Source organism: Leopardus geoffroyi, chromosome A2, assembly GCF_018350155.1.
Source record: "Leopardus geoffroyi isolate Oge1 chromosome A2, O.geoffroyi_Oge1_pat1.0, whole genome shotgun sequence".
NCBI lineage: Eukaryota > Metazoa > Chordata > Mammalia > Carnivora > Felidae > Leopardus > Leopardus geoffroyi.
Window position 1 is genome coordinate 88,645,060 of NC_059331.1, and position 21,347 is coordinate 88,666,406.

Here is a 21,347-nt window from a genome sequence, read left to right on the forward strand (position 1 = left end):
CAAAATGGTTTCTAAACACCAGGTGAGACTGAAGGAAAACTGCTTTACCTTGACTCCATGTTTCAGGCAATATTTATACTTTCCTCACAATGAATAGCTAGAAATTTATTAACTTATTAATTAGTCATAAGTAAAGAGCTAACTTCAGTCATTTTCAGTCAAAAACATGCAGTGATTTTGATTATAATGCTCTTTTCCTAACCTGCCAACCATTACAGAAAATGAGATGCTTTAATCTAGAATCAAAATCAGTATGTTATGAACAAAATTAAATGCCATATTACAATGTCTTTTTTTTTCAATCACAGACATGAAGGTTGTATTTTTACACAACTCTGTATATTCTGCCAAATTCCAAAGTCTGAATTCTAGTTAATCCATGGTCTACTCTCTGAGAGTATTACTGAATTAATGTTTTATGCATGCCAAATACATGGTGTTCACAGAGAGGGGGGAAAAAGGCATTTAAGGAGAGCTGAGGGAAACCTGCTCCCTGTCAAACTGCTCAATCCCTGAAATACCTGATTGTTAAGCAAGCTGTGTCATCTCCTGCCAATTAAATCCTGATGGGGGAAGATGAAAGGCAATTCTTTTACCAAAATAAAATTTGCCTTTATCCTCAGAGAGCTTTAATTCGAAACTCAAACAATGGCGCATAGTTGTCTTGTAATGCTACCTTCAGTTATTATCTTTTGAATGTTAGTGTGTACATATTTCTGCCTTTGCCTTCTACTTGTCTCCTTGCCCTCTCACCTTAAAACTCCCACTTTCTTACACTGTCAGGAAAAAAAGCTGCTGTTGAACATCACATTGCTTATTATATTTATTGCTTCCTGTGTGTTAGTCTCCAGGAGTGAAAAGTAGACTTTTAACACGGACATCATGTTATAAGTGAGAGCACCCAAAGAATCTCTGTCATACTCAGAGTACTGAAGAACATAGAATTTCTATTCTATTTTGAACAAGGGCCCAAAATATAAATTAATATGGTATTGTTGTTGCTGTTATTATTATTGTGCAATAAATTCCATTGTTAGCCCTACCTGTTATATCAAAGTGGATTTTGAGGTATATTTATTCCTTCCTTCCTTTTCTTCCTGCCTTGTTTCCCTTTTTGACTCCTCCTTCCTTCCTTCTTTTCATCTTTCCTTTAAGTTTGGGCATGCATATTCTCCAACTACTTCTTTCCTGACTTGCTGCATAAAGTCTCTAACAGCCAAATAAGTTTCAATTGCAGATCTGTGTATACGTTATTGTGAAATTTTTATTTACTCTGTTCTCTATTAAGGCTTTATGCATATGAGGGATAAAACAATTATACCAACAAAAAATCAAAAGTGTAAAATTTCAGCATAGTTGTATGTTAATGACTATGGGTTATTCCTGACATAAAGGTGGCAATATATGTCAAATGTATATAATGACTCATATTGAAATATGGAGTACCCAAGATTTTTTTTTTTAGGAGACTATTTGGTGTTATTCAAAGGTTCAAACTAGCTGAGGATTTGTATTTCTCATTCTAATATGTATGCTGTGACTTTTTATCCAGGAAAAATGTGAGAAAAATTAACCCTTAAAAGACAAAGAAATGATCCCTAACAGTTCAGAGTTTATGATGTGAATCCTACCTGCAATATATATATCCTATTTCGGAAAGTTTCCTAATCCCTTTTACAGAACTTATCACAAGTTGCTTGTGCTGCTATGAGAGTATATATTAGTTTAACTATAATACAAGAGAAATGAGGGAAACTAAGGAAGTAATGCATGGGTTGATATCAGGAAGATCAGACGGATTTATTAAAGTAAGTATCAGGGGAAAGATCCATCCAGGAAATAGAAAAAAAATAAAAACAAAGACTCAAAGAAAGAGAGACTGGCAATGTAAAAGAACTGAAAGAAGAAAAGAAACTCCAGAGTTTCAGGAGAGGATAAGGGAAGAGTACCCAAAAAAGGATGCAGAGGTAGGAAGGACTAAGACCAAGATTTCCCTAACTGCTAGGATTAAAAGAAAGCAAGAGAATGTCCTTAAACCAAGGTAATAGGCCACCAACTGCTTTCTAAGAAGCGTGCTCTGGCTTCAGTGTAGAAACCTGACCGGACAGGCCAACTGGTAGAAGAGAAGAGGCAGCGAGGGAAGAGTCTTACTTTATCAAATGGAACCATTTGTCAATGGTGACTTTTACATCTCTGGTCTACAGTGTGGCAGAAAAGTCGACCTAGTCTACTACATACGGCATAATCTGTAAGAGGCAGTTATCTTTTTGTATTTCCTAAATCCTTTCTCATTACATTTAAGATCATGGTTTCTTGCCATTTTTTTTTTTTTATGTTTTTGATCCACTTTCTCTGACCTCAAATATGGCTTGCTTCTATGAACTTAAATTATGTACATTTTCAATAGTTTTTATTTTGTTACTATATTTTAAGAATTTATGTCCAATTAAGGTTAAGGTTCTAATGTCATTATTTTATCCACTTGTATTCCAGAATATTCTTATGCATATATGAGAAAATATCACATATGTGCATGACATCCACCAGATAGAAGACTGGGAACAGCTGTTGTAACAGCCACAATCCCTGAAAATACCAAATAACAGGACAGTGGAATCTATACTTATAACAGCATAATATGATACCAATTCTAAAAAGAAAAACCACCAGGAACAACACCCTTTGGGATACAAAAACTCATAAACCTGAAAAGTCCCACAACCTCATAAAACACTGACAAAATGCCTTTGCTGTGGATATTTGCAATGATAGTTGAATGACAATGCCCAGGCAAATTTCACCTGTATATAAAATCGATCTGTTTCAAAACAATCACTTTTCCCACAACAGACATTTATTTCCTTAAGTCAAATGGAAAATAAACTAAAGCCTATATTTATAAATACATGTTCAGGCAGTCTAAGTTGACTTATATTCCTCATGCTACACTTTCACAATTTTGTCTAAGACACTGCCATCACTATGGATATAAATATACATATACATACAATATATATTATATATAGGTTTATGTACAAACGTCATATATATAGATATACAACATTACACATATATTTCCTATTGATAACAACTGTAGAAAAAAACAATTATAGAGAACTCACAATAGTAATTATCCTTGTTTTAAATATAAATCAAACTGCATTTACTTTAATACTTTTTTTGTAAATCTGACTTATCTCTTTGGACCTATTGAGGTCTGTGACCATAAATAATTTTGTTTCTGAATTTTTCTTTTCTCATGTTTTATGTCAACACTCAACTAGTCTCCACCCTGTTCATTAAACTTTTTTTTTTTTTTTTTTTCCTAACAGATGTTGCTTTTTCCCTTTTTCTCTTTCATGTTATCCAGGAAAGATCAAAGCGTTTAGTCATTCTTGTCCACTGTATGCAGAGGTGTGTGGGTGAAATTTTGCATGATTCTTGTGCTCTGGTTGCTTTCCTAATGTTTTCAATTATTTCCTTTGATAATATTTGATATGTGTTGACTGCTTCAACTAACAGAAATCATCTTAAATGTAGCTACTTTTTGAGAATAAAGGGCAATAGCGTAAAGTACTGAAACAATGTTCAAATTTTATCTGTTTTGAAAGGCAAATGTCTCATTTTCAATAAAGAAATAGTACTTTTGTGAAAGAAACCATACAATTCTTCTCTGAAATTACTTGCTAATGTTTATAATCAGACCATGAGCCCCTAGAGAAAGTAAAAGGTAACTGTATTTTTAAAAATAAATATCTAAGGTTATTCATTTTAATTTTGGAAACAAAAACTTGATACAAAGCTTGGCATCCATGGAAAATTTTTTCACGGCTTTTTTTTTTTTTACATGTTTGGCAATGAAAGTGAAGACAACATAGTAAACTAGAAAAGAATCTGAATTAGCTGTCAGGAGAACTGAGTTTAAGTTCAACTTTTGCCGCTAAGTAGCCATCATATTTTAGAAGCAATCTGAGCTTCAATTTCCTATATTAAATATGAAGGATAGAAATTAGATGAGCTACATGCTAATGGTAAGCTTTGGTATTTCATAAACATGTATTTTTGAATAAGAATTTCACGGAAATGTGGTCACAGTTTAACTCTGGATATAATATTTTTTCATAAAATTTTTTTAAGTGAGACATCAGATAGTGCTCAGCTCTGTGTTCAGCATAGTACTAGCCTGAAGTAGTTACGTAGACATCAAATTTTCCAACTTAATTTCTGGTACTAAAGTCTTCCGAGATCATATCTTTTTCTCAGCAGCATAGTTGAAATATACTTCTTATTTCTGTCTTAGGAAATTAGTAAAGTTTTGGACTTGTTAAGTGCAAAGTAGAAAAGTAAATGTGACTAATTTTTCTGTTATTCATGCATTCATATAGCAAACACTTCATTTCATTTTTTTTTTTTTTTTACCTGAAGTTGATTTTAATCAAGACATTGGAAACTACTGATTGCCTCTGATGTACTTTATAAACAAGGGTATGTCAGTTCACTTCTAGTTTTCTAGATGTTCGCACTGTAAAAATGCTTACTTATATTTTGCTTACCATTTACATCATCTTTTCCTATTCATCTGTCAGGTGAGTTATTATACCTCATTCTAGGGGAAAAAAAGACTTTTACTTACGTCTAAGAGACTATGGAATTTTAGCATGAATTTTAAAAAATTCCATAATGCTGTTAGCAAAAATTTGATGTAGTGTCAAGGTATTATCTAGAATTGCTATCTAGCATGAGATAATACAAAGAAAAGGTATTCCTTATGGCAAATCTTACATTTGCCTCCAAGATTTAGGCCAGCAAAGGGCAAGAAATGTGGGGCACTAAATATTCATCCTTTCCAGGTTAAGTAATTTAAATATGAGGTAAGACAGCTATTAAATGCCAACAAAATGTAAATCAAAAGAAAAAAAAGTTTGCCAGGATAGAAGCACTTAAAAGGAGCTTGAACCCTGGCATGTATACAGAACCCCATTTGCAACATTAGAAAGATTCAGACTTTTAGCCTCTGTGTAAAGCTTTGTGATCATCACAAGTGAGGTAACTTGCTGAAATAGAAGCTAGTCCTGTATTTAATCACTAACCTATTTTCTTAAGTGAATATGCATAATGCATTCTAGGTAACTATTTTTTTTATCATGTGAGAAATCTTGAGGTGTGAAAATTTTGAGGAGACCAATTTCATGTCATTTCGGTGGCAGCAAAAGTCACACAATGAATCAGTGACAGACCTGTGAATTGATTTTAGATCCCATTAGACTCCCTTTTTAACCACTCAGCAATTCTTGAGATTGCTTTCAGTGACCAAAGATGCAAAATTGAATTAAAATGTCAGACTGGAAAATAAAAATAAAATAAAAATGGAAAGTAGTCATTCTATACAGTTTGATTTCTGACAATTTGAAACTATATTGCCTGCATGTAAATGTACAAATCTCAAAACTGTGCACAGACCCTGATACCAAATTTTCTATCACTTATAAAGGAATAGATTTAAATTACTAAAGTGTAAGGGCGAAATATGCAAAGACAGAAGCAATTGTGTTAAATAAAATTTCAAGGCTTATGCTGGCCAAGTTTTTAGACAGTGATTAAAGGATGTCCTTTCATGTAAATTTACATTTCTCTAAATGCATTTGTTTTGGCCAGAATTTCTAAAGACTCTTAAGTACAAAATTAAATTTGAGTAAAAAAGATAGTTTTTTCAAATACATTAATATTCAGTATCTTCATAGGCATAAGTAGATTGAAAAGAGCCATTTATATTAAGAAACAGAATAGTAACTGCCAATTTTCTGTTTTTTGATAATTTGCCATATAAATTACATATTTTCGGTTTATTAGAGAATCTAGAATTTTATATAGATCAGCATCGAGATTTCTCTATATTCTTGAGACAGTACATAATCAAAATACTAAGAAAAAGAGGATATGTTTCACTGCTAACTTTAAGTGAGAGAAAACCAATTTTTATTTTTTTATATTTTAAGTATTCTATTTAAAATATATTGCTATTAATGCTACAGATTCTGCATTTCCCTTTGGGATGAAGAAGAATTACAATTCTCCTTGATTATAAAACATACGACCACTCTCCTGTGTGTTTGAGTAGAAGCACAAGCAGGTATGCTTTGTTTATCTTGGCTCAATATTAAGATTACACAGAGACAGAATTAGTAGAATCAGAAAGTATGTTTCTGTGAGGTATCCTAGCACTTCTTTTACTGAAACATGACTCCCTGATTATATTATTACCATATCTTTTAATTTTTTTTTTAACGTTTATTTATTTTTGAGACAAAGACAAACAGAGCATGAACGGGGGAGGGGCAGAGAGAGAGGGAGACACAGAACCGGAAGCAGGCTCCGGGCTCTGAGCCATCAGCCCAGAGCCCAACGCGGGGCTCGAACTCATGGACCGTGAGATCGTGACCTGAGCTGAAGTCGGACGCTTAACCGACTTGAGCCACCTAGGTGCCCCATTACCATATCTTTTAAAAGATTCCATGAATTTATCACTGCCATGAAATTTTACCAAGATGACAGGCACTGTCACATTTTTAATACAAAAAACTTAATGTTTCTTTCAAGAGGCTTCCAATAATGCAAGCTGTAATTCATTTCACTTGCAATTCATTGTTTTGAGAGGTTTTAGACCTGAGTATTAATGAACACACAGTATATGTTGTTGAATAGCAGGCTTTCTTTCTTTTTTAAGGCTTAATAATATTCCATTTTATGTTTCTACCACATTTTATTTATCCATCCATCTGTTGATGGATATTTGGGTTGTTCCTATATCTTAGCTACTGCAAATAATACTGGAATGAATCTGAATGATATTATGCTAAATAAAATAAACCATCAGACAAGGACAAATGCTCTATGATTCCACTTAAAGGAGGAACCTAAAATAGCCAAAGTCTCAGAAATAGAGAGTAGAATGGTGGTTGTCAGGGACTGTGGGTAGGGGACATGGGGATTTGCTGCTCAACAAGCATAAAGTTTCAGTTATGCAAAATGACTAAATTCTAGAGGTCGTCTGTACAGCGTTACACCTATAGTTAATAATAATGAACCATACACTTAAAAGGTATTAAGAGAGTAGATCTTGTGTTAATTATTCTTACCACAATTAAAAAAAACATTAAAGAAAACATGATGTAGCATCATTCCAATAAAATATAAGTGGTACAGTATCAGACATAAGATTTACGTTACCGAAAAGCAATATGCTAGGATGGTTATGGCAAGAGACTAACTAGTTGTGTGATAGAAGTATGATGAACCGTGCTAAAATTCAGTTTCCCAAACTAAAAAATGGAAACAACACTTTCATCATGGAGTTGTGAAAATAAACTGCTATAAAATACTGATAAAGCCATCAAGTATCCCAACAATGACAGGCATTAATATTAATACACACAATGAAAAAATCATGGGGAATAGCTGTAGCAGGAGAGAAACTGAACAGAATAACAAAGGATAAATCAGATGTATCATTTTTATAAAAATTTCACAGAATAAGTTATAACGTAAAAATGTAATTAAAAATAAAGCTCAGATTTTTCATTAAAATCACTGTTTCTAAGTACTATTTTATTTCTTTCTATTTAGTTGTTTTTTGTTTGTTTTTTATTTTTATTTTTTAAACAATGTGTCTGAATTGCTTTCACATATGCGTTACACAAAATAGCATTCTCTGGATTTACAAGCTTGGAGAAATCATGCTTTTGTGAGATACACTATGGGTGAGAAATTCACATAACTTTGCATATGATAGCTTAATGTTTTATGCACAACATAAATTCAGCTTATTTGTAGACTTAGAAGTGAAAATTGAGTGTGCATGAACCACAATATGCTACAAAACGTGTTTCTCTAATTATCCCAAAGGAATTGGGAAAGCATTTTTTATTGGAGAATTTAAACAGTGTCCTCTTCTCAACTGTATTTCACCTAGTAGCTTAAGAGATTTGGATATTATTTTTATTTTTACTTTCCTGTAAGGATTTTAAATATATTTAATATCTTTCACTCAATATTAGTTTAGGCTCTCATCATGTCACCATTCAAACGTTTGCCACACTCCCAAAATGGACACAGCTATATGTCCATTCATCACTCCGTACCCCCTCCCAATTACATTTACGCCAAAAATGTGTTTACATGAAAATATGTTTTAAAGCCAATCATAGCTATTATAGTAGTCTCTTCAAAAATTTTATATTTCTCTTGACTGGCTTCCCCAAATTCAAGTTGATCCTAATTTTCCAGCCTTCTTTTTTGAAATCACTATAGTCTCTGCACACTGGGATATTTGCCATTTCCTCATTTATGACTCTGTCCTTTTATTCTGCCCTTCTAGTCTCGACTATCTTTCACAACTATCAATACTTCACTCATTTTTCTAAATCCAATTGAAATGTGAATGCCTTTGTTCACTTCATGAATTCCCCTTATTTACAGTCATCACCTGTTCAAACTAGGCAATGAATCTGAAGTATCGTTGAGTATTTTCAAAATATAAAATAAATACAACACAAAAATCCTTAACTTAGTCCTCTAAATTAGAATGAATGACTTCATCACTCCTCTTCCACTACATGCTGTTAGTAACTTCCTTTGAAAGGAGCATGTTGTGGTCTCAGACACAAACCACTGAACAGGATGCTTGCCTCAGGTACATTTACAAAATACCCATGAAAACCTTACCTTTTTCAAGCGTACAATGAGAATATAAGGGTACCTAGCTCATCAGATTTTGTGAAGAATGAATGAGGTAACAAATTCAAAGCACGTATTCCTCAATAAGTGTTAGTTGTTGGGAATATAACTGTTATTATTACTGATGTTTCACCTATGTTTAAGTTAGAGATTTACATGTATGTTAGCTCTTTGGGGGCAGACATTTTTATTTATATTCCTCACTATTATTATGAGGACGTGGCTTAGGAAAAATGTTTCCTATATTTTTAGTAAAGTCAGTTTTATCTCTATTGAATTAGTCATCTGAATACAAATTGCTTCCAAGGTCATTTGGGCATTGATTGTAGCAAATGAGCAGAAATGTAGCTACAAATCTAAAGAACTTAAGATATAAATGTCATGCTTCTATTATGCCTAGTATCTACTCAAATATATTTAATAAATAAAACTTCTATTGCAAAAGTACTGGTTTTCTCATTATGTCTTTCCTTTTCACCTCAGTGCTGTTCTCATCACCTCACGCTGATTCTCATCACCAGCCTTTGTTATTTCTACTTCCCCAGCTCTCATCCTGTCCAAATTAACCACATGTGTTAAGTCTGGAGCAGCTGAGCACCATGAGGAGCCCATGACCAGGGGACGTCACACTAGGGCAAGGAGAGTGTCCTCAGATATGAACACAGAGAAGAGGGGACACTACCTGCTTAAAAACTACCACAAGGTATCTTCTTACTGTACTGTCAGGTTTACCTTCTATCATATATTTCCTAAAAGTAAGTAAATATGTGGAATTATATGTTCTTCATGATTAAAATTAAGTACCAACAAAACTAGGGAACAAAATTAAAATTTGCAATAGTAATGCAAAGTGATAATGATACCCCTGTGTATTCTAAAAAGTAAATACCTTCTTACAATATGAACATGGTTCTAGTGTCCAGAAGCTACAGTCTTTGGGTCTGGTAGACCAACCCTCCTCTGTGCTCTGGAGTGACTGAATTTTCTAACCACTTTTCTCTCTTTCAACCACAGCAAAACCTTCCTTCACACAGTCCACTCTGACCTTATTTTGGCTTATTCTTGGCAGGAATACATCATTTGCATATCAAGTCAACCTTTGTTTCTTTCTCATTAGCCCAAGAAAATTAAAGGAGTATTCTTGACACTCAAATGATCATAATCCCCAAGCAAAGAAACAAGTATCTTAAATGATTATGAGGCAGTTATCCAAATAATTTAGTATGCAATTAAATTATTTTTTCAGATTATCATCAACGTGAACCATATGCAACAAATCTGCAAGATAACTTGCTGATGCCTATTTGAAACACTGCAAGAGAAGGCAAATATATTCTGATCTGTGGAAATTCAGTCTAAGCCTACTCTGCTATTTTCCTTAAGGCAACAGGGTTTAGTACTACTCTTCATGTTTACTATAAAATGTAATATTGGTAACAAATTAAAAGTTTTTATGGGTACATATTTCTTCTTAAAATAGGTCATATGAGGAATGAGTGCAGAGGAATCAATCAAAAAGACATAGATAGGAGAAAGAGCAACTTGGGTAGTCTATACCTCCAGTGACTGGCTAGATCGAATAAATGGAAGGTCTTCGATCCATACTAGCTCTTGAGGGTTCAGGAGAAGAAAAAATATTTTGATTAACATGCTGTATATGAGTCAGTCCTTATACCTATGTTGATTATGAATGAAGATGTGATTCAAAAACTGAGTACATTAAAGACTTTTAAGAAGTAATTGACAATGACGTCATTGAACCAATATGGATGGCCTTTAGAAAACTATTTAATTTGGTCCAAATTATTTTTCTGGCAGTAGGTAAACCAGATATGATAAAACATGAGACTAAATACCCTAAGAATTGAATGCTAACATTTCCATTTTTATCTGACATTGTTCTTAGGAATAAAACACAGTGAAATACTTTGAGGAAAAAAATCTTTTTTTCAAATGAACCAAATATGTGGTAGAAGGTAAAATATTAATGTCATTACTATGGTGTTTTCATATCACATATTTAGAGCAAACAAGTCAAAAAATAAAACGGTGATTTGTAACATTTTAAACAGGGTGAGGGGGATTTCTGGTTCTCTCTCACTTTTTTTTTTTTTTTAATCATTTGTGAACTTTTTTCTTTTCTAACCTTGTTTCTAATCATGACTTAGGTCCCCCTACTACCTCATTTAACTACTAGTTCTATTAATTTTGAGAAACTGTCTTATTGATAATATTTAGAAATCAGAATGTCAATAGCTCATGAAAAATACATTGCTCAGCTGTTAAGTTCACTCAGAATTTATGAACTATGATTCTGTTCCTCAAATACAAATATAAGAGTGTTTTAAAATTTAAGTTCCAAGAGGGCACCTGGGTGGCCTAGTTGGTTAAGTGTCTGACTTCAGCTTAGGTCATGATCTCATGGCAAGTGAGGTCTAGCCCTACATCAGGCTCTGTGCTGACAGCTCAGAGCCAGGAGCCTGCCTCAGATCTGGGTCTCCCTCTCTCTCTGTGCCTCTCCAGCTCCCACTCTGTCTTTCTCTCTCTCTCTCAAAAATAAACATTAAAAAAATTATTAAATAAAAAAATAATAAATTTAATTTGCAATATAAATGGTGGTACTATTTATTCAGCATGGTAACTTATAAAGGTCCACCTTCCAACATGATTCAAGTATTGAAATATTAGGAAAGAGAGACCTAGAAATCATAATGGACTTGCTCTAACAACATGTTACTCAGTCAGTGGTGCAAATGAGGAACACACTGCCTCTGGTGGAAATAATGAGTAGCCAAGAAGAAATCTCCAAGGAATCCTGACTTTTCCCACCTAAGTCAGTCCACTAAAAAGTAAATTCAGACTCCACTGTATAATCTAAGAAAGACAGAAAGAGTTACCCAAAAGTAACTCCTCACTGTTTTACCAAGACATCTAAATTTCTCAGCTTTAGTACATTTCCTCCTAGAAATAAACCTGTGCTCTACTGGGATAAACAGCATCATGCATTGAGAGAGAGAACACAATAAGAAGAGGTTAGATAGATGTATAAATTAGTCACCAGAGCACTAACTACCACTTAAACAGCATTTTGGCCTTGAAGACTCTTACTAAGAGCATTTGATTCAAAGTTTTGCATAAAAGCAAAGTCTTATTCTTCATGGAAGGGAAGAACCAGACAAAACATTTTATTTTATATCTAGATATATGGGTTGTCATTACAGAAATGACCTTGGAGATAGCCATTAAGCTTCACTGCATTTCTTAATGTCCCCTTGGTTCAATCATAAATTGAGATCATGACATTATGAGAGTATTTATAGAGTTAATATTTTCCAGCTCTCATCTGGGTCCATCTTTCTTCAGATTTCCTGCCCGGTATATAGAAAAGGCCCATTTGGAATTTGAGAAAGCATCCAGAGACTTTTTTGAAAAGCTATACTCGTCCGAAACTCATACATTTTTGTTATTAGCAGATGTAAATTTGAAGGGGAAATACCATATACTAAGAGCCATTTGGGAATATTCTGTCTTGTAACGATGACTTACACTTTTCGTTTGAATGGCATGGATACGGAGAGTTTAAGCTCAAAACTCATCTGTACTCTAGCTCTGAATCACTCTTTCTGTGAACTGTGCATTTTTATGATAAACACACACATGTGCATAAAGTATGTGACCTCATTGGCAGTTATCTGCAGTGTCAAAAACCACTGGCAGATACCCAAGAATTGATTGACATATATCTTATAGAACTGGAGTTAATTAATAGGTCTACCAATTCCCAACTGTACTAGAGGAAACAGAAAATCTGTTTAATACAGTAATCAATGACATACTGTGTGTGGTCAGAAGACATTCACTATATGGCAAGGGTAGATTTTGGAATACAGTATTCAGGAGTGTAAATATTGCTATTAAAAAGCTAGGAGTGTAAAATAAGGCCTATTTTTCTAACTGGAAGACTAAGCAAGGGTTTTCTCTTTTTTTCCCCTCAAACTATTTATCATTACTTAAAGCAACTGCTAATTTCCTCCTGCAAGATCTGAGGCTGTTAAATCACAAAGGGAGTCTTGATTTGCTTCCAAAGTGATGTCTTTACTTCTGTGACATCAGTTATCTGAAAAGCTAAGTCCACTGTATCATTTCCTAACAGTGAGTTTCAACAATTTGGGGAACTCAGTGTAAGATAATGAGTTATTTTAAAGAAAGAACACAGCAAAGAAAAAAACTGAATGTTAAAATGTCCACAAAGGCCACAATAAAAGCGAAAAGAAAAATGTTTCTTTCTCTTTTTTTTTTTTGTATGATGAAATAATCTTCATTATGTAAAGGCAGAACACAGGTTTAAAGAGGATACTATTTCATTATTTTATGTAGTATGGGACAGGTAATAGCAAAGCATTCATGCTATTTATAAACTAAAATATAAGACAACGATATGTCCTGGTTCTATATGAAAAGCCATCCTTGCAAACAAAAATTACTAAACTCAAACTTCACGAGAGCTAATCCAACAATTGTAGCCTCAGTTCTGATCACTGTACCTTCTTCCAATCTTTCCATCATTGTTATTCTTTTCCTAAGGGCATGAAGCACACATTGTCTCTTCAACTTCACAAACGGCATAACTGTCTAAATTCAAGGGTAGGATTTTAAGTACCAGTATAGATCAACTTAAAGCAGATTCTCTCTTAAGGCAGCTTAAGCATTTGAAAATTAAATCTTATACTGTCTAGACAAGCTATCTTGATAATATCTTTTCCAGAATTTCCTAGATTGTCTGTCTAGACCACCCCAAATTCCCCCAGATGACTGCATAATCATCTTTCCTCTGACCACTTAAAAGACTCTGGAACAATATTTCCCAATATATTTGCCATGTAAATCAAGGTCTTTGAGCTTCTGAAGGAGGACCTCTCTCCAAAGCTCTGAGATTCAGAATCTCAGGAAAATACCTGCATCCCAATATTCTACCTCAAAGGAGATTAGAAGGGAAGCTTTATTTATTTCGGTGGTGGAAATGGCTTCCTCCACTTTCCTGGATAAGTGGCTTGGCTCCAGAACCTGTACCTTTCATTTCCCCTGCCCACCCATAAGAGAACAATGAATAGTTAATGAGTTATAAAGGAAATATGCTGTGAACTCTACTAAATAGCAATTTCAAGAAAAAAAATCAGTATTTTTGGGAAAATGATACAAACATGGGAACAATAAATGGTATTTTAATTTAAATGGCCATCAAGATCATCTAAGTTTAAAATTTTTAAATGGAAGAATTTAAGATAAAGTGCAGAATCACCTAGTAACAATGGGAGCTCAGTGCGGTAATTTACAATATCTGATCAAGTGAGGTACAAGATGACAATTACTTACATGAAAGACGGTAACAGCGAGATGCAGATATTTATTTTAAAAATGATAACATTCTTTCACTACCTACTACCTATTGGACAATGTTAAACCCTCACAACAGCCATACATAAAACAGACACACAAAGAAAATAAGTAGCTTATTCCGGATCAAGCATCTAGTACCAAGTGAGGTCAGACAAAAGTCCTCCACTCTAGGACACGGGACACTTGTTTAACAATGATGGGATTAGAACTCATTGAGTTTCTATAACAAAAAAAGTCAGTGGGTCATGCCCTTACTAGGAGGGTTGGAAGGCAGTTGGAGATAACAAGTCAACCTCTCATTTACAATATATGGACACTGAGGATAACAGGGGTTTTGTTCAGTTTTGTTTTACATAGTATGAGACAGAGTCTGAGATGTTAAATAATTTTTCCAGGGTTCCAAAGCTAGTGAGTTGTAGAACAAGATCAGAAGCCAGATGTGACTTTACAGCCCATGTCTTTTCTATTAATCTGTGCTAGGAGCTCAGCTCTCCTGATCCCATTGCTCTGTCTGGACAACATGATCTCTGACAGACTGAAAAAGTGCGATACGATGTGGAAGGAGTTCTCTAGAGCTTTCTCCAGAGTACAGAACAGTGGGGCAATTACCCCAGGCCTAACTGTTGGGGTGTGTGACTATAGGAACAGATGAGAAGAAAGCAAAGAGGGAGAGATTTCTCCAGGAGGTGCTGGAAGTCAAGCATACAAAGTCTCCTGGATCACGTGCAAGGAATTATTCCTAATTTCATCAATATGAAACAAGTAATTTAAGTAGAACGGCCTTTCCTTAAAGTTAGTTTTTACTTAAAACTCTTGGGTATTTCAGCAAGTATACTATACGTGCTTGTACGGGAAAGAAGGAGGAAGGATGCACCGGGGGTAACTGGCTGATGAGGAGCAAATACTTACACTGGTGAGGCCTTGGGAAAGTGTTTTCATGTTTCCAGGATCATCAGTTAAGTAATAATAATTGTGTTTGGTCTAGAAACCACATAGTCTCTAAGGTGTCTACAAAGATGTTATAGCACAGACTGTTTTGATTTCTAAACCTTTGGGTTGAAAGAACATTTTTGTATCACTTTAGGACACCTTCAGAAAATTTAGGGAGAGAATCTATAGCTACAGAGAAGTGGCTCACGTGTGAATTATATTTTATCTTCGGGATTTCAAAAATATTGGAGAAATATATCCTTTATTTGTTGAGTATCTCTGAATTCCAATTTGGAAGAAAATTCTGTCACAAATGATGCTCTCACCATTTGTTCTTTTTGGCATTTAGTGCCAAAAAATTATAAAAGGGCTTATAGTTGAAGGCTTATTGGTAAGCCCAATTCATGGAACCACTTTGAATATCCGTAACTTTTCCTTTCAGTATTTCCCTAATCTCTAGTGTTACTTAAACTTACCTAACTTTAATTACCTAACTAAAACATCTCTTATATTAAACCAATTAAAGAAACATTTCTTTTTCTTTTCCATACTGCCAACATTATAGCTCAAAATAGAGAAAGAAAGCTTAGTTGAGTAAGAACACAAATGTGAATAATTTAGGTCAAACATGAGATCAGACCATTGTGCACATGTATGGCATCCTTCCTTAATCCCTAGGCAGAAGAAAACAACTGGGGTGGCAGACACTTCTGGCGGAGGATGGAAATGGAGGGGAAAGCTGGCAATATACAAATGACGGAGAAAACAGTACACATTCAGCCTGCTGACATCTGCTGCACATGCAAAATGGATTGGACTCTGTAATCCAGGGCGAAAGCAAATGCTTTCTTCCTTCCTTCCTCCTGTTCCATAGTTATCGTTGAGTGATGGTCTCATTCTTTTTGCATTCACAGATTAAAATTAATAACAGCATCTGAATTTGAAGTAGATCCCACTGAATAGCAAACCAGAAGCTAAATGAGCTGAAGAAATTAGTAATGAAGCATTTGAATAGGAAGGGGTCATGGACAAATACCAGTTTTTAAAAGCCAGCTTTAGTTTACCTCAGGATGATGTCCAATTTCAATGTAGGTGCAAATTGGATGAAAAGCCCCCGTTCCACAGGCGTACAAGTGAGTCTGATTATAAGCCTTAAGCACCTTGATGAAATTAGCACATTCTTTCTGTAAAACAAAAGGAAAACCAGTGAGTTCTAGCAGTCAGCATGGCTGAGGTATCCTCTAGGGTGCTAGGCATGCTTGAACAGATTTCTTTTCTTTTGTGTCTTTTTCACAACATTATTTGTTCATATTATCTAATGAAATAAACTATAAAAGCTCTTATCATTTGGGGGGGGTAATAAAAAATTGTCTTCCATAACAGTTCATTAAAGCTATTTGTAATTTATTTATATAAAAGTGGAATAAAGGTATAGATAATTGTTAATCACAAGTGACTTTTCTAGAGATGAGGGGAACAGGAAATGATATGATTAATTAAAGATTACTTAAAGCACACACTGATGAAATTTCTTTGCAAAAATAAGCTTTAAGTTTAGAATAAAACAAAAATAAAAGATAATAAAGCTTTTTATTAAACATGAATTTTAAACATTAGTAGTAGCCAATAATGATGGGTGCCTGCCTTTAAACTTCAGTTCTGCTCATTAGTAACCTCTATAGAGTCTAAGAAAGTAAAGCTGCCTCCTCTCCAAAACATCATTTCAGCCTCAAAGACAATGCAGAGTATATTTCTACGAAATAGGGAAGATTCGTTAGAGTACTGGATGTCTGTAGGTGGAAAGATCTTTCATGGAGTGGCTATAATTAACAAATATTTTCAGGAGGTTCATGGACATCCTGAACCCATGAACCCATACATGCATTCCCTGCCCAATGAGACACAAATCCCACAGGTAAGAATGCTTAGTTCTTAGGAGATATTCTAGTCATATCTTATTATTTATAGTTTAGATATACCTGCCATTGTATCTTCTGAAATAAAAGATCACTTGAAAAATAAAATGGAGAAAGGGGCACCTGGGTGGCTCAGTCAGTTGAGCATCCGACTTCAGCTCAGGTCATGATCTCACAAACAGTTCGTTGGTTCCCGCTACACATCAGGCTCTGTGCTGATAGCTCAGAGCCTGGAGCCTGCTTCAGATTCTGTGTCTCCCTCTTTCTCTGCCCTTCTCCTGCTCATGCTCTGTGTCTGTCTCTCTCTCCCTCTCAAAAATAAATGAACATTAAAAAAAAATTTTAATAACAAATAAAATGGACAGAGCCATTTATATCCTTTCTATATATTCTACCTGCAGGTGCTGTGAAAGAAACTGTTTTTCTATAAACAAATAGGAATCTCAGCCTTTTGTCCCTGTTGATGAAAGATTTGGGAGAAAAATCAGATAATCAGAATATAAACTGATAATTTTATTACCCAAAAAATCCAGAGCAGAAAAGACTTAGTTTTTGCAAAACATTTTCACTATTTTTTTAATGTTTATTTATTTATTTGAGAGCATGTGTGCACACACAAATGGGGGAGGGGCAGAGAGAGAGGGAGAGGGAGAATACCGAGCAGGCTCCACGTTGTCACCGCAGAGCCCAATGCAGGGCTTATCTCAGGAACCAAGAAATCATGACCTGAGCCAAAATCAAGAGCTGGGCCCTTACCTGACTGAGCCAGCCAGGCACCTCACAAAATTATTTTTAAATAGGTGAATCTATATCAATATTAAAAAGAAAAAAAAAAAGAAAAGAAAACCCAAACTGTCAAAATAGTTTCAAATAAAATGTTATGGTCTGTTAACCATATAAGGAATCTTAAAAATTACATACATATAAGTAGAAAGTATGAGTTCATCATGGAATACATAATATCCACTTTGAAAGTAGCCAAATGAATACTCATATGCTAAATAATAAAAACTTCATTGAAAACTATTTTATTATTGATCATAGATTATCCTAAGTTTGTGTTTTACCTATAAACATTTGGAAATAAGAACCAAATATGTAACTAGAAATGCAGATAAAGATGAAAAGCAGACTCTAATGTGAGCAAGGCTGGCAAATATAATAGAAGATAGTGTTGATCCCAGCACCTCAAAGCATGGAACACTTCCAAATTCACTCTGTGTAACATGTGACTTTTCAAATGAAAGCTCAGAATGCATTTGGACTTATGTGGTCAGTTGGCGTTTATAACTGAGGTGTTACAATCATGTAAGTACATTTCCACATGATGTTTGTATTCTGTGCTTGCAGCCGATAATTTTGGTCTTAATTCTATTGCCCCCATAATAAGGAGCAGACAACCAAACTTAAGCAGAATAATTGTTATTTAAATTCAAATAACTGCTTTCCATTACCACTGATTTTTCTGGGATGAAACCTAATGGTGTCCTGTTAATATACTGCCCCAAAGATGAATGAGACCTATTTAAGGTAAAATATGTAACTTTCAAGTTATGACTCCTCATACTTTCTTAACATATGCTGAGTAGTTTAGGGAAGTAACTAAAATAAACATCTAATTTCTCCCACTGTTTTGCCACTTAAATCCTGACTCTGTCTGGTAAAGCAGTACAGCATATAAAATTAAGCTCTCAAATCAATTAATTTTAGAAGTTGCAATGAAGAAAAATTTCCTAACTTAAAGAGTATATGGATCTTACCCACATTTAATGGTACATCTTAGACAAAACAGATAGAGCCTAACTTCCAAGACTCTCAGCAACAAACTGCCCATTCTGCAACAGTTTCTCTCCTCCCAAGAGGCTAGGGCATGAATGTCTAGGCAGGGGAAAGAGGTTGTGCAGAGGGAAACATCTGATAAACTCATTTACAAATGAGGCCATTCATAAGTCTTACCCAAAGGATTTATTTGTACTTTAAAGAATATTCAGTCATTTGCAAAGAAGGCATTTTCAGGAAAATGTTTCACAGCACCCCATTTTTTGAAGCGTGTAGGTGGCCACATACTCTTCTTTTACATAAAGACAGCCATCCCTAATTGTGGACTCAGTATTACAGCATTCATGATTATAAATAACCAGTTCCGGCACCGTATGTTGAAACCAAGTAAATGGCTATGTATATATTGGTAAGCAAACGAATATTCTAATAAATAATAGTGGCAGAACCAGATGGACATCTTGTTCATTTTAGAAAAGAACAGGCTTCCAGTTTGCCTGCCATGCCTTAAAAGACACACATGCAATTCTGAATACAAATCCAAATTCTCTAATCCCATTAGTAACACCTAAGTGCATCCTAGAAATCTGAGAAGAGACCCTAGTTCTCTGGGACAACAATAAAAGGAAACACTTTATGAGCATGGATACTTGTAAAGACAAATGGAGACCCATGCCATCTCTGTAACTGTTTTCAGTCCTAAAATCAATAGGCTGGTGAGTTTATATCTCTTACAGACTGGGTAATTGATTAGCAATAATTAGTGGTTGAAAAACTCAGGGTTCTTAAAACTACAGAAGTGAGCCACACTGAATATCATAATTTTAGTTTGTTGTCTATTAACTATCAAAGAAGTAATACTATAGTACGACAGCTAGCCCTCTACAGAGCTGCTGGAAAAAAATCAGTCACAAGACTATAGCTGTGAAACCTGGCAAAGGGTTCTACTGAGAATACTGATAACAGACTCTATCTGCGCTACAAAGGGACTAGACCCACCCAATTGGCCTAAGGCCTGGAATGATCCCCTTCATTTCCCCAGTGAACTCTCCTAGTTGGCAGCAGGCTGTAATGTTGCCATGCCCCAGGGCTAGCTCAGCATTATTTTGAAAGGAAGGTTGATGCAAATAGAATGGAGAGAAATTTCTTAGGTTTACAGAATAGGTTAAGACATTTGAAATGAAACAAAGACAGTGAATGAAGTACTTTCAAAATTGGCTAAAAATAGCTGCATGGAAGCAGTGAATTAAAAGTACTGGACAGAGAAGAACCAAAAATTTGAAGAAGACATTGTTAGCAAGGATTGTTCTTTAAACAGAAAACCTACATAAAAGAGTATCAATTCTGTCATTCATTTGCCTTCACTCTCTAGCTTGTTGCTGCCAAGGTTTTTTTTTTTGTTTTTGTTTTTGTTTTTTGAATGTTCCAAAACAGGATACTCATTTTATTTGGAAGCAGCCTGGACATTCCTCTAAAAAAGAAGGAAGCGTGGCAGAAAAAGGAAACACACTTCACACATTTCTGTTCTAGGGAGACAGAAGAAGAGTGATTCTGACCTTTTCTTGAACCATGACGATTCTTAAAACTTAGAATGTAATGTACTTTTTGGCATTAAACTACTGCACTGCTTTGCTCAGCACCGGCGGATTTACAACGTAATAAAGAAAATGTAATCAGTTCAAAATGAATTCATTTTTCAAACCTTGATCCTTTTTGGAATTTAAGTTGATATACACAGACAAGTTTAGCAACAAGTTGGCTTCCCAAGAGTCAGGTAACCATACTGACCTCTTATTTTACTGAAATGTACTCCAGACCAACAGCATTATGAATTGTTAACTTTCCTAGAAGTAAAAGTAAGGGCAATAATAAACCAGTAAACCCCAAGGCTGCACCTGAAGAACAATGATTCATCATCCTAGTGACAAACCGTTCACACTTATTTTTTCAATGTTTCTAGTGCTTTCAGATTAAATTGATAGAGGAATTAAACAAAAGAGATATTAGCCTGGAAAAATAAATTAGAAAGAAAATGTCTACCCCCAGAAAAAAGATATAGGAGCCAAATGCACTGTGATTCAAAAACAAACATTACAAATATGTAGCACTGATTAGACTATGTTACGCAGACTTTTCCCGGACGGTTACAAAAATAAAGTCCATCCATCTGTCAAAACAACTGCTCCATGCATGAAAATTAAAACAGAATTGAGGTGTTTTTAACTAACTTCCGATAATTATACTTTCTACAAAAGAATGTAATTTACCTCCAATTCCAATTACCTCCTTGCATGTTCTTAAATTATGGATGGAGCAGTGAAATGTTACTCTAAATAAGAGAAAAAAGGAGAGAAGGCTGTGAAGATGAACAATTTCTATTCAAATATATTCAGTTCATGATTAAATCTAACAACTTGTTCTGGTTCAAATAAAAATCCGCCCAAAATGAATGGGTATAGTGTAGTATTGCCTCAGGTCAGCGAACATTCATTTAGAAGAAAAAGTCTCTATGTAGTTTATGTAGAAATATTTTAATGTTTAATCTACCATCTGGGAAAGCAAAGGAATCCTTTTCCTATCATGATGGGTGGA

General features: G+C 34.6%; 1 protein-coding gene across 4 annotated transcripts in view; it reads right to left on the reverse strand.

Annotated features, from left to right (window-relative positions):
* Positions 1-21,347, reverse strand: part of SEMA3A (semaphorin 3A) — a 467,148-nt gene that overhangs the window by 115,545 nt on the left and 330,256 nt on the right. For all 4 annotated transcript variants that reach the window (XM_045494648.1, XM_045494647.1, XM_045494649.1 and 1 more), the window contains one exon: positions 16,125-16,244. In XM_045494648.1, coding sequence (XP_045350604.1) covers positions 16,125-16,244 — 120 coding nt within the window. The remainder of the gene's footprint in view (positions 1-16,124; positions 16,245-21,347) is intronic.